The 18,074-nt window shown below is 34.9% G+C and overlaps 1 protein-coding gene across 2 annotated transcripts in view; it reads right to left on the bottom strand.

Moving 5' to 3' along the window:
- Positions 1-18,072, bottom strand: part of LOC100164343 (protein masquerade) — a 24,303-nt gene extending 6,231 nt beyond the window's left edge. Inside the window, exons 1-8 of one of the 2 annotated variants that reach the window (XM_001949192.5) lie at positions 17,473-18,071; positions 11,666-11,898; positions 10,918-10,978; positions 9,437-10,225; positions 8,856-9,089; positions 6,887-7,148; positions 5,172-5,604; positions 4,586-4,881 (exon numbers count right to left, since the gene is read on the bottom strand). In XM_001949192.5, coding sequence (XP_001949227.1) covers positions 4,714-4,881; positions 5,172-5,604; positions 6,887-7,148; positions 8,856-9,089; positions 9,437-10,225; positions 10,918-10,978; positions 11,666-11,898; positions 17,473-17,596 — 2,304 coding nt within the window. In that variant the 5' untranslated portion in view covers positions 17,597-18,071 and the 3' untranslated portion in view covers positions 4,586-4,713. Of the gene's footprint in view, positions 1-4,585; positions 4,882-5,171; positions 5,605-6,886; positions 7,149-8,855; positions 9,090-9,436; positions 10,226-10,917; positions 10,979-11,665; positions 11,899-17,472 lie in introns of those variants that run through there. The other variant, XM_029487371.1, reaches the window with a different exon arrangement.
- Positions 18,073-18,074: the final 2 nt, after the last annotated feature.

Genomic DNA, 18,074 nt, shown 5'->3' on the forward strand with positions numbered 1-18,074 from the left:
GTTGGGACTTAACTAGATAAATTTATATATAAATTGTATGCTGTATGCTGTCAAAGAATTTTTTTTTCAGTTTTATTTTGGACCGGTCAAAAATTTATATTCTTTATATTATATTCATATTATAACCTCCCTGCATGACGAGCAAACAATTTTTTTTCATGAAATTGTTTTCGTATAATAGTCTGGTTGTTGCATAGAATATCCCTGTATAGTCCATAGTGTATTACCTTTGCCGGATTGCGTGACAAAAAATAGTATCAGTTTGTGTGGATCGTGCGGGAAGGCAATTTCAGTCTTTAGTGAAATGCGGCACACGGTTGCGGCTCGCTACAAACACACGTCGCCCGCGACTGAAATTGCTCACTTCCAGCTTTTGCCACACAATATACTAATGTATAACCTATTAACCTAACCTAACCTTCAAGAAATACCTGAAGTACCTTCAATGACGTTATATACCTATTTTTAATTTTTTTTTATTGATTAACCCGCGGCAACTTAGGCCATTGGGTGGTTTTTACTGTGGGGGAGGGTACTGTAAGTTCTAAACACGTGTGTTTTTTGGTTTTGGCAGATTATTTAGCGGGCACCCGTAGGTATCTGCCATGCCCGGGTGGGGGATGGCGGCATCGAACCGGCACCGGTGTGCATTACAACCGACGCCTTAATCCGCTCGGCCACTCTGTTCCCCATTATTATTATTATTATTATTATAATACTATTATGACGTATAAACAGTAAACACTATGACTAACATTGATATTATACTGTGTTGGCTAGTATTGTTTATTATTGACGACGATTATACCTATACACTAGCTGTTTAATCGAATAGAATTAGTTTATTTATATTGTAATATTTGGACAGTAAATTGTTTCCAATAAGCGTTTAATTTTTTTTTAAGTTTTATATTTATATATAGTGTTTAAATTAAAGTAAAACAAAGTAATGTTTTCAATTAATTGAATTATTTTTCCTCGACTTAAAATAGCTGCCAACACAGTACTTAGGGTGCTAAGTTTCACGCGTGAAGTGATATTCCGTCAACCAATTAAGATGTGGCTGCAGGTTGTAGTTTAGATTGCATTAATTAAAATTAATTATACAATTATAGAGGTGCACTTAGGATAGATTTTATACGGCAGATTTATTTAAAAACAGCTTATTATTATAATACATTCTATTTGTATACCTAAATCAAATTTTTAATAGATCTATATTATATTTTGGGTTTTTTAAAATGTTGAGCAATGAAAAAATACCTAATAACCAGTACACATTTGATCCCTAACGATTATTAGGTAATAATTGAACATAATATATAGACATATTTAATTTTCTTTTTTTTTCATTTAATATACTGTCACACTCTGTATACCTAGTAGATACATTATAAGAATATACATAATTATTAATTTGAATGTTTACATGGTTTTCTAAACATTAAAATTGTATTTGACTATGATCCTATAGGTATCTAGCTTATTATTTCTATGATTAATTAATAGTTAGGTTAACTGTTTAAGTCTTACTAATACCAAATAACATAGCGTACCTATCTATAGTTCAATATATTTTTATAATATTTCTGAAACCTTAATTTTCTAAAATATTCAAGTGGTCTATATTAAATCCTTTCAAAATCACCTTTTAAATATGATGATCAAGTTACTTAGATATTTGATTTTATCAATGTGGCAACGATCAACAAATGATTCAATTTACATTAATCTGCATTGTATATAGTATATACCATTGTATATTTTACTACGCAGTACTATTGCTACATTAAGGATTGTAATATTGTATACAAGTTTTTTATACGTCAAATGTTACATAATATAATACATTTGTCAAGAATTTAAACTGATAAATATATAAACATAATAAAATATTAACATGGTTGTCGTTAGAGTTCATTGTATGGTGACCTGGTGAAGCGCGTTGATTGGACGCAGTCACTAATATAGTATCGAGCAGGCTCCCAGATGGGTGACCACCTGGGTTCTTTGTGATGATCTATCTGCCTCACATAAAAAAACGAGTACCAACCGGTAGCCCGATTATTTTATTTTTGAACCTCTCGCATGACATAGTGAATTGCAAGTTGAAAATAATGGTGTGGAATATTGTCCACAGTAAAAACCAGCTAATAACCATGCAGTTTGAAGTCTTAAAAAAAATGATACTATAACCTCCTATAGTTATTTACCCAAGGACTTCAATTGGCTGCGACGAAAATAGTGTTTGCACCTTTTTATCTGTTCGTCAGCAATATCAAAAAAAAATAACTATATTATGTTTCTTTAAATTAATAGTATTTGTTATAAATGTAGTAAAATGTATAATAGTATAATAATTTGAAATTAATTGATGTTTTCTCAAATAAAATCTAAATTGACAATAGCAATGAACATATTTTTCAATTATTAAAAAGTTAGGTAGGTATAAGTAATTGTTCATTGCCACACCTGAATAAAATTAGTTCGGCGCCATTATGTATATTATTTAAAAAAGGTTATTTTGCATAATAAGCTTTAAAAGATATCAAACTCGGTAATATTTCAAAACTATAAATAAAAAATTCTGTATCTGTATCTTAAATACAAACTATTGTGTGAGAATAGAAGTATCTAAGATACTTTTTAAAATACAATTATATACTACCTATATTAATTTAAAAAAAATATTTTACTGAGTATGTGATTTTTTCAGATAGAGTCTATACACCTATAACATCTTACATAAAAATTATTGTATTTTATATGATGTATTATTTGTTTTACTTTACATTGGTGACTGTATATTTTTAATATATTACATTTTTATGACAAAAATAGTTTGTTTTGATAAATACATCTTATGATACTCAGATCTCTCAAGATGCTTGTATCTGTATCTAGATAACTTAAAGTACCTATCTAATAACATCAGCAAAAATATCAACGGTGATGACGAGTATTCACAATTTATATAGGTACCGTAGTTATTTAAATATGATTGCCACACAAGTATGTATTTATTTTACGTCGACAAATAAGTTATAGGTTTATAGCTATGAGTTTTTTTTCCAGTAGTTTCCCTAAGCTCAAATAAAAATATACTGATAGCTTGTGAAAACTTAGTGATCACGTATCATTAAGTGTTGTTTTAATTGTGCACTGCTCGAGATTGCTTTCAAATGCGATGATTTGTCTGATTTAAAATTATATACTATATACTCCAGTGCGACGTCTATTCTGCCGCTGAGGTGAGTGTTTTTTCATAACTATACTTATTAGTTATTACTTATACTTATTAGTTTTTACTAGAACATAAAATATTAATTTTAGATTAAATCGACCTATTATATTATAACTACTTTTATTAACCTCTTCATGCATGAATTAAATTATATCAAACAATATTATAATTCTAGTTTAATATTTTATTAAAATTAACAAAAAATATCGTATTGTGATTCTTTCAGAATTGTTTTCTAAATTCTATATATGATTTAACTTTGTTTTAAAATATATGCTATACATTATAGTATCTAATACAAAATTACCATTGCCATCTTATTTTGAGGTTTATAACATGGTTTTCAATTTAATATAAATAACTTAAAACAAACTCTAAATACCTATAGTACATCATGTAAATTCATATAATGAGTGTTTTATGTACTAGTTACATCATGTAATTCAAAATATAAAATACCAATACAAATAATAATTAAATTACGAGCATGCAAGGGTGTAGTATGCAAGATAATCCCTTTTTCACCATACCTAACAAATATATTAATGTTTAATGACATTTTAAATTTGGTTAAAAATTCAAATACACTTCTTTCCCCCCTCCTCCCACTCAAAACCACACTGATGAAATTTCTATAGAAGCCCTTGCGAGTAGGTAATAAATAATAATATTGTTAAATTCATTGCAAAACATTCAAATAAATGTAATTTCATTATTTCAATAGCAATATGATTCTGTGTATTATTTTATATAACCGTACATTTGTTTACGATGATTTTAGGTACGTTATATTTTAACATTTTACCATGTAAAAACATACTTTGAGCATCAACATTTTAATTTTTCTATAGGTAATACTTATACTTAGTTTAAAATGTATTACAATTAACACTTTTTTTTATACTTTTCAAGAAATGCAGTATTATATTTGTTTTTATAAATTCTTGTTAGAATTAAAAAATTCAGTTTCAACTTAATGTATAATCTCTTAATGCATAAAACATCTAATTATATAAAATTATAACACATTTTTAAATTCAATATATCTAATACAATGATTTATTTATTTGAATATAAAACATTTATAGATATAATAAAAATGATTTGTGATAAATGTAATTTTTTGAACATATATTTTTTAACTGACCAATTTTTTTTTCTACAGTTAATAATTAATATAGTCAAAGTATTTGTATTAGGCACAATTTATACGTCACCGATGTCAATTTTATACTTACTTAATACGCAAATTACGGTTTTATTTTATATTTACAAATTGCGTTTATGTTATGATTATACAAGAATGTATATAATATATTATTTTATGTCATTTTAATCATAAAAATAATTTTTAAGGTTTATATACAAAATAAATAATAAATAATAAAATTATTGATGAATTTAACTTAATTTAAACAATGTTCGACTTTAATTTGAACTAATGCAAACTAACGTTTGAATGTTTAAAATTACATATTGTTTACACTTATAATTTGATTGATCCAACCAATAAACGATGAAACCTTAACGTATACACCAGGTACGTCTATTCTGCCGCATCCAAAACCCCAAGACACCAATCCAGCCAATTCGAAAAATCCGTCGTCTTGACACACAAGGGGTCCACCGCCATCTCCCTACAATCATAATGTTAGCATTAATAAAAAAAAATAATATAATATTAAATTCTTAGTTTTAGTCATATATAATATTATGTAAGTGCGTATTTGTAGATTCACAAATCCAACGCCTTAGAGTATCCAGGTTTGACACTTTTATATTTTTAAAAATAAAAAATGCATATTTTAACGCCTTTATTGGAATTTTAAGTGGATTTTTTTCGTTAATATATAGTATTGAATTCACAGTTGTAATTGTTATAGTATTATAATATACAATCATCCGGACTGAAAGCCACGCAGCTCACCTGACAGGCATCGTTTCCGGCCTCACCACCGGCGCAAAAGCTGCTGGCCGGAAGTATGAATATCTTTTCGGTGACCGCGTTTATCTTGCGGATGCACTCCGTGTCGCTGACCACCGGGATCTCGGCCTCGCGGATGCGCAACGGGATTGGACCGGCTTCGCCCATATAACCATATCCGGTGACCGTACACCGTTTTCCGGCCGCGTGGCTGACGCCCCTTGCTGGCAGACACACCAGACACACACCGTCCTTGAGCTCGGCCTGACCGTGGAGTTTGAGCAGAGCGATGTCGTTGTCCAGCGTCTGCGAATTGTGGTTGTGGTGGATGTACGTGGTGGCCACCCTAAGTGTCTGTGCACCCGGGCTCCCGTACTTTCGGGTCAGGTCGTGATCGCCCACGCGCACGTAGATTGCGTCACCAGACCTCACAATGCTGAAAAATCACGAGGCGTAAACGTTACATTCATCGTCGATTTAAGTTGGTTCACACTAGGCAAATAGTAAACTATGAGAAATATAGTTTTGAAATTAAAACTATAAATTAATGTTAATCTCCAGTACCTATATTACATTCTGCACTTGTCGCCACTCAGGTGATTTGGATGCATCCAATCTTTACATGTAAAGAACTTGACAGTAAGTTGAAATTTATAAATCAAGTAAGGATTTCGACAAGAAACATACGGCATAACACCGTTGTTTGGTTAGTCAAATAATATTAATAATATAATGATGTATGAAATTATCGCGGAATCCCGAATCTCGTGAAATTGAGTATTAATTGTGTTGTTGAAATAATGGAAAAAACCATACATATTATATGTTTTAGAGTACTATTTAGGTAAAAGTTTAAAAAAATATATATATATTTCAGTTGCATGTAAAAAAATAATATAGGTGTATAAACCTACTTGAAAATTGGAATGTTGTTTAAAAACGCGTTACGTGTTACACTTATAATACACAGTTAGGAATAGGACAGTAATAATTGAGATGGTGTAATTTTAGCACAAACGTAACTTATAATTGGTATATATTTTTTTTATGTAATTAGCATCCTGCAATAAATTACAATATTGTTATTTAATTGTAATTGATACATTTTTCCGTATACCATAATACTAGTTCCCACGTTATTGTATCCAGAACTAGCTTGTGACCGTTATAAATCCCGAGTCAGTACCTACTAGCAGTTACATATCTAGAATTTTACCGTTATCTATACATAATATTCTTAAAACACATTATGCATTAAATATATTTTGTAATAATAATTTTAAAAGAATTATGCATTCAGATGAAGGTTATTAGTTCGCAATATGGGTTTAAACAGGACTTAGTCGTTTAAAAATCATAAATATTTATGTATTAAAATAGAGATATGATACTCTTCAAAAGCTTGGAGAATTTCTGATACATTTGACGAAGAGAAGAACATTGTAAAAGTTTTAATGTCTTCTATACCACACATGTTCAATCCATTATCTCCTTGAATAATAATAATAATAATAATAATAATAATAGTAAAAATAATAAAACATACAAATTGTAACGTTTTTTAATAATTTTATATTTGATCGTAGGTGCTATTATTGTATTATATTCTGTAATTTGTGTGGCTAAATGCTTTTTTTTATTTTAATGTATTTCGTCTAACCTGTATAATCATGATACAGTTATGAACCACTGATGTGGATCAAGTAGAAAACACTCACTTTGTAACACAATGCGCAGCAGTTAACACCCATTGAGTGCCGATCAATGCTCCTCCGCACAGATATTGGTTTAAGGAGTTGATCAACGCCACCTGCCAACACCACTCGGCCGCGTCCGCGTCTTCACCGCCGACTACTCTCGATGTCCTCGTCCTAGACGTTCCCTTTACGCCGCACACATACTTGCTGTACGTCGAAGGTTTGGCAGGTACAGGATTTGACGTGGTCAATGTGGACACTGTAGGATTTGCCGAATAATCGACTGAGAAAAAATACGTAATAATTACACGTATAATGTCAATAATCAGAACAATTTTATACAAAACGTAGACCAAAGACGGGACACACAGCAAAGACGATTGGATGTCCGGCACTCGTCTCATTGGGAGCAAATTCGCGTATAATAAGCATTGTGCATACTATATATAACGCTTTTAGGTTTTAATTCGAGATCAATTTAAATTATGTCGATAAAATATTAGATAGGTTGAGTACTACACTATCGCGTTTCAAAAATCGAGTCAGAATAAAACTCCCGGCACCTACTCCAGATAAACCGTACTAATGCTCATTATTAGGGTTGTTAAAAAAAAAAAACTGGCGTACTTCCTAATTTTTATTTTTGTTATTTATTGTTTTAAATGACGCGCATGCCTAATAATATAAATAAAATGAAACAATAACACAACCCGAAAACCGTATGACCTATTCACACGCGCAATCGTAAATTCATGGCACCAGTGTTAAACGCTTTACTTGGGCACCGGTAGCTTCCTTCTTATTTAATCTAAAACGAAATTATATTGTTAATCACACATTTCATTCTACATTTCAGCTAGAAATGAAAATCTTTGATTTTCATTTGTATCCTAGCAACCACGTGTCCACGTCATTATGCACCCATAAGGTACCCCACATTCAACTAGGTTCCTTAAGTAATAATGTTAATTCTTAACCTACACAGCCATTACGATGAAGCCGGTTTGACGTGTGTGAGATGTCCCATGTCCATTATAATAATTTATTATAAACTAGGTGCATGTAGTACAATTAGAATAAAATCAATAAAAACATTTTCATGTAAATGGCTTATAGTTTGAAGATAGTCAGGAAAACATTAATTGTAATTTATATTTTACAGTTAAGACTCGACACGTATAAGTATTAACGTTATGTTGGTAAGTTGTAGTTAGTACGTTAATACGCATAGGAATAGTAGTTTACTTATGTTAGGTACAAAGTTGAGTTTGACATTTTTTGTACGCAAACAATTTTACAAATGATTTATATTTTTGTCCTAATAATTATAGATTCATAAATATATTTATAACCATTTAAAATAATGTATTTTAAATTCCCGATTTTAATGACCAAGTTGCTTTCTTAACTTGGCTTATATACATTTTTAAATATTATTAATAGTTTTTAGTAAGTAGGCGTGTTCAATTTAATAAATTTCATAGGTATCATTTTAAGCAAAAGATAACATTTATTTTGTATGGAAAATAACTGGAACACTTTGGGGCGAAATTTTCCTTCTTTATTACGTCCTAATGTGTATCACACATTTGTTTAAATATACATATGACATGTAGGTAATCAAGTAATAGAATAAAAAAAAAACTGAATTTGTGGTTGGGTACAGGTGAGTAGATTGAGTAGGATTCCTTAAATTTGATACAATTTCAAAAAAAAGAAACTATGCTCTATCTACCAAAAAATGGACAACATTTGTCTAAGACTTGTGAAGACTTTATGCTTTATGAACAATATTCACTAGTAAATCAAACAAATGATTTCAGTAAAATCATGGGCGTACACTATATTCATGTAGACCGTTTGGTGGTAGGTATAAACTTTCAATCTAGAGGGTCACGCGAAATGTTTTTGTGACTTTTACCTATATTATAATATTATTACTATCTTCGTGAAAAACTATACAGTATTGAAGTTACACATCTTAACTAACCTGGCGACGGGGTGTACACTTGCAACGAACTCGGCACGTGCGGTCTAAACGGCGGTACGGTGTCGTTTCTGTGCGTAAACCCACCGTAGGTTTGCGGCGTGGTTTGCGGTGGATTGGCCCCGTAGTTGACGACTCCAGTCTTCTGTTCAACGACTTCACGAATTTGCGTTTTCGAAGCGCAACACTGCGTCCCCGGTTTTCGGCATTTGAATACGTCTGTCATTTCAGCATTTCCTTAAGACAACAAAAAACCAGTTATTTCATGCGAACTTTAGAAATGTGTGTTTTTAAGTAACTATAGGGAAATATCGACGCTTATGAAAGTTTTCAACATGATATTAAATATATACCTATAGCAGGCACTATACCGAAGTACCGCTAAACCGTAAGTATAATTAATGTAGGTATAGTCAGGTCTCACTACACCGTGTCCTTTATAGTTGGATAATATAACATATATCTCGTATGTAACACGTGTTACCGACATATCGTTACCTATATGTATTAAATAGGTAAACGAAACCCAACACGTCATTATAATAGCAGTATGAACCTGGGGCTTATATAAAAAAAATACTTACTGAAACACGTGAACGACAAGTAAGGCACGATGCACGATCCCGGGCACTCTGGCCGTCCGTCGGGCGGTGCGGGCGGCGTGGCCACAGTGGTGGTTGTGGGCGCGGGTGGCCGAGGTTTGGGTTTTTGCGTGGCGTGCGACGGTGCGGCCGCCTTGGTGTTGTCGCAGCATACCGAACCTTGTTTACACGTGGACGTGTACGATACCAGCACGGACGGCCGTTCGCAGAATGCGGCCATCAGGTTGAGCAGACAGAAGCCTGGGCACTTGGGTAACGGCCGGCTTGTGGCCGTGGTGGTGGCTGGCGGTTGCTTGGACGACGATTGTTTAGATGGCTGGGTGGGACGCGGTGGTGGTGGTGGCGGCTGCTGCTGCTGGCCCGACTGTCCGTCGGCGGGCGCGGTGACGCAACAACTGCTGTCGTCGCCGGGACAGTACGCTTCGGCGTCCACGTCGTCGCAGAACAGCGCAAATAGCCCGCTAACGCACTCGCCACGACATTGTTTGCTGCCCACTGGCGGCGGGGGCGCGGCCGCCGAGGTGTCCGCGGCCGCTGTCGTCGTCGCCGCCGTTGTCGTGGTGGACGACGGTGGTGGCGGCCGGTGCGGTGCGTTGTTCAGGCTGATCCTGGTCGAGTTCCTGTCCAGCACGACCAGGTGTTCGGCGCCGGCGAACGCGTCCTTGGACACGCAACACCGCAGACCCGTCTTGCACATCTCCGTCACGTTCAGAACAGCTTCACAGTAGTCGGCTATCCTCTCGGCCACGCACACTCCCGGACACACGATGCCTTCGAGATGAAATCATACGATAACCATTATAATATGACGATATTGTTATAAAAGGCCACCTAACCTAATCGCTTGTAACTAACACAGATTCACTACATATAAATCCTATATTAATTCTAACAAGTGTTTTTTTTTTTTAAATTCTTATGAAAAACAATTTTTGGGATATATTTTTTGATACCGTGAAAACATAGTTGAAATTGATGTATGCATTTTCTTACTAACGTTATTACGAATGATCTATTAGTTTCTCGGGTCTACACAATTAAAATTTCAAGTAAATAATAACATACCTAGGTATGTTAAATGAATAAACAACTGTAAAAACAAGAAAAAAACTCTTCATTAGGTATTTAAACGATATGTTCCGAGCAATAGAGCTCGAAAAAAAATTAAATATTAAACGAAACTATTGGAAAACTGCTCTCTTAATCAGAAAAATATGAGTGTTTACTGTTTAGTCCGTGCCACTGAATACTAACAAATAAAAACACAATATTATGTACCTATACAATGCACATCGTAATATAGAAACTCGTATGTACCCAAAATCAATTAATATTGCTTATTTCGATTAAAATCGTATCGCCGAGTCGTTGTACTAGTCTTGTTAGTCGTTTCTCTTTAAAGCGTGAGTATACGTTCCCGTGTCAAAAAATTGCCCGTTTACTATTTCAGTTTACCTTCTTACCCGGATTGTCCGCGGACGACGAATTAACGGCCGGCCTCTGCTGTTGGCTGCTAGAGGACACCTGTGTGAAAACAAAATCATAACAGTTTTATTAATAATAGTTTAATTTTTCCCAGTGATGACTGATGAGTGAGATTAGTGTGGTCGTCGGTCGACTTTTTTTCTGGACTTGGATATACGCTAAGAATAGTAAATTTTTGTAAAATTACAATACAATCCGTGGTTATTGATATTCAATTCCAGCGAAACATGTCTATATTGCACCTGTGAAGATATATTTTAGGGGATAAATATAATATGTTTATCATATTGCAGTGGTGAATATTTTTCGGTAAAAGAAATAAAAATAATATAGGTAATGGACTGCATTGTTGCGTATTTTGAAAAGTAAAAAAATAGGAATTCGATGGTGAACATTTTTATTTAAATTCTATATCTCGATGACGTACATCGTTGACTTATCTTTTATCTTGTATCTTGTATCATACAAGATACAACACAAAATAACAATCCTAATCGCACGTTGATCGGTACAATATAGCAGATAAATAGGTACTTAACCATTTGAACTTTGATGATACAATTTTTATACACATAATAAATTGTCGTGAAAATATTCGATGGTGCGATAAAAACGTTGCCTAATATAATATACGAAAACATTTCAAGCGCAACCAGCTAACACCACTCTTATAATATTATAGTCATCATGACTGCCTATACAGTGGCAAACAAGCATTTCACTCACCACTTGCGGCCGGGCGCTGGACCCCGCGGCCGGGGTGGTTTGGACCACCTTGTTGACGGCGGCCGCTGTGCCGTTGGCCGGCAGCGGAGGTGGTTCCACGCAGCACCGCATCGTCGGGCTGGGACACTTGACGTTCTCCAGCACCTCGTAGCATATGAGCGTGGCCAACGTGTGCACGCAAACGCCAGGGCAGTCCTTGCTGTCCGCCGTACTGGTGATGGTGTCCAGCAAACCTGCGCCCAACAAAATCCATGATAAATCATAAAATATAATAATCATATTATATTATTATGTAAGCTATGGTGAATAATGAATTTGACGCGTTTAATATCATTGGGACTTGTACTATAATGCATTGTACGAGAGTTAAATTATTTATTGATAGAAGAACCCGCGGGGTAGGAAATGGTATTTATTTATTAATTGTATTATAGTTAAACGAACGGAAAGCCCAATTACAATATGTAGTGTATTTGGTATTTACATTTTGGATAAAAAAATATTGATCCAAAAATAAAAGATAGTTGGGATGCAAACAAAGTGGTCGTTTTCGTCGAGCGGGAGAGGGCTCGCACTATTAGACGCATAATTTATTATCATGTCCACTGCGGACCTTCTACTCAAGATCAAAACATCCAAACCAACAGTGAAAAGGTGGTTACAACAATATAGCGTAGTTTCAATAATCACAAAACTTTTTGTCCGATAACAATAATAATAATAATAGTAATAATAATAAAATATAAGTAGGTATTCGGGTCACACGCCAAAGTATATAATATTTTCCCGGTCCATTGTATGAACGGCCACGGCATGCATATAACGGTCCTGCGCGGATCGCACGTTCCCGTAACGGTATCCATGCGATGGTGATAGAGGTAGTGGTGGTGGCGGTGGTGGTGATGATAGTGTGTGTGTGTGTGTGTGTGTCATAGGAAGTGCCGGCCCGTGATCTATACAATTATAGATCTTGGTGCCGGCTCGTGATCTATACGCTTATACAAACTTGGTGCCGGCCGGCCACGCTTTATCGGCAGCCGTCGCGGTTTGCCATAATATTATAATAATATTATGGTATAGTCTCGACAACGGCATTCCCGCGATGCGTCAAGCTACTATAATATACAATTTATACCGAGGTAGTGGTTATATTATGATATGCAAACAATGTTTGCCTCTTCGCGTGATAATCATACGTAGGTAAGCATAATATAGTTACTTCCAGCTCCGCAATAACACTGTAATATAGGAGACTGCAGGGTTCGCGGAGTCGAAAAGTTCGCTATAAGTTATAGTGATAGCCTCAGATTTTGTAGCTAAAATATTTTTTTGCAGGCAGAGAGTGTGATGAAAATGTAATTTTTATGTATACATAAATTCGTTTCGTATCATTCTGACTGATGTACGTATGCTGCTAATTGTTGTGTTATTTTTGAATAATTTTCAAGCCTAAGTAATTTAGTTTTTTGATTGTATTATATTAGGTAGGTTACCTACTACATATTATTATGATCGCCAAAAATAGGCAACATTTTTTAGTCGTAAAATGTCAATGTCGGGTTTTTCAAAGAATAATGGATGGAAATAACTTCAAAATATTCATAACACATATAAAGGCATTGCATCAAATGTACAGCTGTATACAGTTTAAAATATTTGAATTAACTAATTTATATAAAATATTCATCAGTAGATGCAGAAAGATCATTTTCAATGTAAAATAATATAACAGCACCCAATTGCCTAAGTTATAATGAGAATGTCTTTATCTAAAGACTATATTATATATTATATACTATATTATATATAATATGACAAAAAATTCGTTTTTTAATCTCAATAATTAATATAGGTAATATATTTTTTTTACTGTTGCATTTTTTAAGTTTAAATTAAATAGATAATTTTTTGGGCAATTCTTTTTTAACAATTTATTTTTCTACGAAATCCAAGCCCAAGGTAATGGACATTCTTTGTCAAACCACGCGAAAAACGACCAATTGAACGAATTTTAATAATTATAATATACGGTAACACGATAACCACGTGCACGTGTTAATACGTATTTATTTATATTAAAAACGTACGCATGGTTCTATAACACAATAATAATCTTTCATTTTATTAACATATATCGATAGGTATAACGGAGGGTTTTGTGAATCAAATCGTACTTTGGTGTAATACCTTGAAAACATAACGGAAACTGGTTTCGTCTGAGGAACAGGTTTCAAAATTAACATCTTCATAATTCGAAACACACAAGTAATATAATATTTTGTACACTTAAAAACTACCTGGTCATGGAACCCAGCTAAAAATACTCACACGTGTGAACATATTATGTGCATGCATACAATATATATCATTATAATTTATAATATAAAATAACGATATTAAATGAAAATTTAGAAGAATTTAATGAATGGCGCGGCGTTGTACTCATCATAAATTGTATTTGAGGACGGTACTACAATAATAATAATAATAAAAATAAACAGTTAATAAAAGAAGTTTTATGAATTTTCCAATGCAACAATCGATAATCGATATAGCCCTAACGAAAATGTTCCGCCAACACGTTGTCCGATGATTTTTGTATTTTTCGTTTAAATTTTACTCAAATTTAGGTAGATGACAGATCAATAATTTTGAAGATATATTTAAAACAAACATCGTACAAGTGTTTTTGGAAATTAAATATGTCAATGTCGCGTGCTAAGCGATCTCCGCGACGTCATTATTATTAATTATTCAAAGGATTTGGGTTCGCGGTAAAAATGTGAATTTATTTTCTCCTTAACTTCAAAAAGCTCGTTATACACGACGTATACCTGCAGCGTTACTCGGCTATTATAATAGTAATAATATTATATTATATTATGGTCATCGTGACGATAGGAGTGTTGTCCTGCCGGACTAGGACAAGACGATTTCGGGCGGTGGCGGCGAAGATTTCGCTGATCGTCTCGCGGGTTCAGTAACCGGCAAGGTCGCGCGCGAGTCCCGAGACACCACCCCACCGCGGCGATAATGATAATAGCAGAAATAATAATAATAATAATAATAATAATAGACCGTCGTCATCGCGATCGTCACACACTGGGCATGAATATAATAATACTCGTAAAGTGGGCGTGAAACTATAATTATTGTATTAGATTTAGGTACGTGTGCTTATATTATATTATACGACGACGGCGACGATGAGGACGAGAACTTGTACGGCGGTGGCTGATTGGGGTCAAACGCTTTCTTTACGAAACGCGCCGCCGTAAACTCGCGCACGCCGATTGTTTTGCGCCGGCACGCCAGATACCGTTAGACCTACGCCGCCGCCGCCGTCTTCGCGTGTCGTCGCTGTGGTCGTCGGTCGTGCGTGTCCTCGTTCCGGCGACGATATTATATATGTTCGCGTCGTCGTCATCGTCACTATCTCATCCGGTCGTATATTATATGATAATGATGATGATGACGATATCATATTAATATATTGTATCGCTGTCGGTGCTATTGAATCCCGCCGGTGACTCTCCTCTGCAGACATCTCTGTTGTCACAAACATTTCACCGTATGTCCTTCCGGATTCTTCTACGCGACATACGCGTCGACACAATACAATCGTTGTATACAAGGCGATCCGTTTAAATGTCTACCGTCATTATTTCGAAAAAGTTCAGACGAGCAGAGTATGATGGCACAGGGGCACCCGGCAAAATGTTGGTCCTCTACTCCGCTCATCATACTTCGAATATCCATAGGTATCGATGAATCACTCGTTTGAATTTTGATTTTAGTTTATCGGAATATTCTGTTCCGTAATATGAAATAAAAAATGTATGTTGTCGATAAAAAAAGTATAAAAGGTATCAAAGTAAAATAAAATATCGACGATGAAAAAATGTAAGAAATGTAATGTTTTTTTCAAAACAATGAGTGCGTGGGCACTTATATGGATCGCCCTATAAGGTCAGGTAGGTATAGATTAGTATAGTTAGTGTCTTCAACAACGCAAGTCGATAGAAACGTTTTATACGTCCCTCATAATATGACTATTATTTTCCAGATATTGAACGCTGATTACGTCGGTAATCCCTCGGTTCGATCGATAATAACGGCTTAATGATGTTATGATAATCATGAACACGTAGGTATTGCGTAAACTTAAATTGATTGATTTAAAACCACCCTACTCGCTCTACCATGTTTTGGAATTTCTTTTTTAATTCATCCTCATTAACAATACATCCGATACTTTAATGACTTTTGTACCTACTTATAGGTAATATATAAAATAAGAACACACAATATTGTAATCTTATCAATTAAATAATAAACAGCAATAAAAATAAAACATTGTTTTTATAACATAGCAGACAATTTTTGATACCTTTTCTTAATGTATTGTTTTTTAAACAACCGTGTTCGTTAAAAATATATGCTGTTCGTATTGAAAGGGCAAAAAACGAGTTTTCAGAAGAATAGTTTTTGATTTTTCATATATCATTCATTATAATATTACATATAACACCAATTGCAGTTGAGCTGGTTTTTTGATGCTTGAACTTACTTAAACTGGGGAAGATCATTTATACTTGTACATTTTACTATAAGGGGTACACGAGGAGGGTGTCTTCTACCACCAAAATCACATACAACTTTAGAGCATAACCCTAAAAGGCTAAAATGGATCTTATAAAAAATAGACGACTTTAAAACTATATAATCAGTTATCACTATACCGTAATACCATCAAAATTAATATCCAACTGGCAATTCGATTGTAAATTCCAACACAGAAAACTAAATTTAACAAAACAAGCCGTTAGACAATGGACACGTATACAGGAAATTCCAAGGAAACTCGAGGTAGTAATAACCAGGTTACGTATCAGCCATACCCATAATAATTTCACACACAATTTCTTTGTGGATAAAAAAACCTACATTTATGTGCTTTTCACGGGAAGTTTGCGCCTTACACTTGACAGTAAAATCCATAATAAGTAATAACTGAATGCCACACTTTTAAAAACCTCAAAATAAAATTCAGCCTTCTGGACCAAATATCTTCAACTCTACCCCCAATAAATTCGTTCATAACCCTAATCAATTATAAATTTCATAATTTACTCAAAACTATTACACAAATAATTATGATAATAATTATTAACCTTATCTTATTTTTAATATCGATTAATGTATTATTATAAACATACAACTGTAAAACTCCTTATAGCCCAATAATGGTAGGTAGCGGGTCACAATAATAAAAATAATAAAAACTATAATCCACGGGCGTGACTAGAATAGGTAACGATTTGTGTGCGAGGTGAAACGTCCCATACAATATTATTGTTACCTTGAACTAATAACAAAAAGTGTGCGCCCTACACCGCGGTATGGTTTCATTGTGGTGGACAGTGGAACAGCAGGGCCGTGTCACTCCGCATCTAAATAGTGGTCCCGGACCGGTTTGTCGAAGATAATAATATTATAGTCGTATAATAGACGCTAAACGGAATATTGCTGTACGACATGAGCACCAACATATCTAATATGACGTGACATACACGCCACAGATACAAACATATTATAAATCATTTTTACCAATACTAATCTTTAATACAAGGTATATTGTTCCAAATATTTAAAAACATCAAAAATCAATATTTAATAAAATTATGAACTGTCAATAATAATAGTTATAATGCCTAATGACAATTATTATTGTTATTATTGTGTACTTACCCGACGATTGTGTGTATATTATTAGGCTATAGGGTTAAACTTGACAATATGTGTACCTGAGAAAAAGCTGCTAGCCAGTGAGTCTGCGTCCTGGCCGTTGACCATCACCGCGGTGGGTCGTAGAGCGGCCGCGCACAGCAGCAACTGGATGAGGGGCGCCACCACGCCGGGTCGGGCCATCGCTTAGCGGTATAGGTGTCGGGGAGGCACGATCCCGCGCCGACGAGGGGCGGCAGTGGCTGCAGTGGCGACGACGGCTGTACCCGAAACGGACGCTCACCCGCGGCGGAGGGCGATCGAAGACTTCGAGCACCTGTCAACGACGTCTTCCACGGGCCGAGTGGTTAAGAGTCGGCAGACTTCTGCACGTTGTCATGACGATCGTGTCATTTCGCGCGCGTTGAAGAGCGACACCCCGTGCGTTCGCGAAAACTTCCCTTATTTGTAGGTTACCGATGTGGATCGTTTCCCGTGCGCACTTACCAACGAGACAGCAAACGATGTCTGTCGTCGGACAGGACGATTGTCGAAACGCGTACAACAAACCGAGTCGTGTGTAGGGCGGGGGAAGGGCTTGTCGGTGCGGACGAGATGATAGATGCGCGCTCGTGACGTCTGTTGCTGTCGGACCGCGTGAAACGTTTGTGACCATCGCCGC

Source organism: Acyrthosiphon pisum, chromosome A1 (genome assembly GCF_005508785.2).
Source record: "Acyrthosiphon pisum isolate AL4f chromosome A1, pea_aphid_22Mar2018_4r6ur, whole genome shotgun sequence".
NCBI lineage: Eukaryota > Metazoa > Arthropoda > Insecta > Hemiptera > Aphididae > Acyrthosiphon > Acyrthosiphon pisum.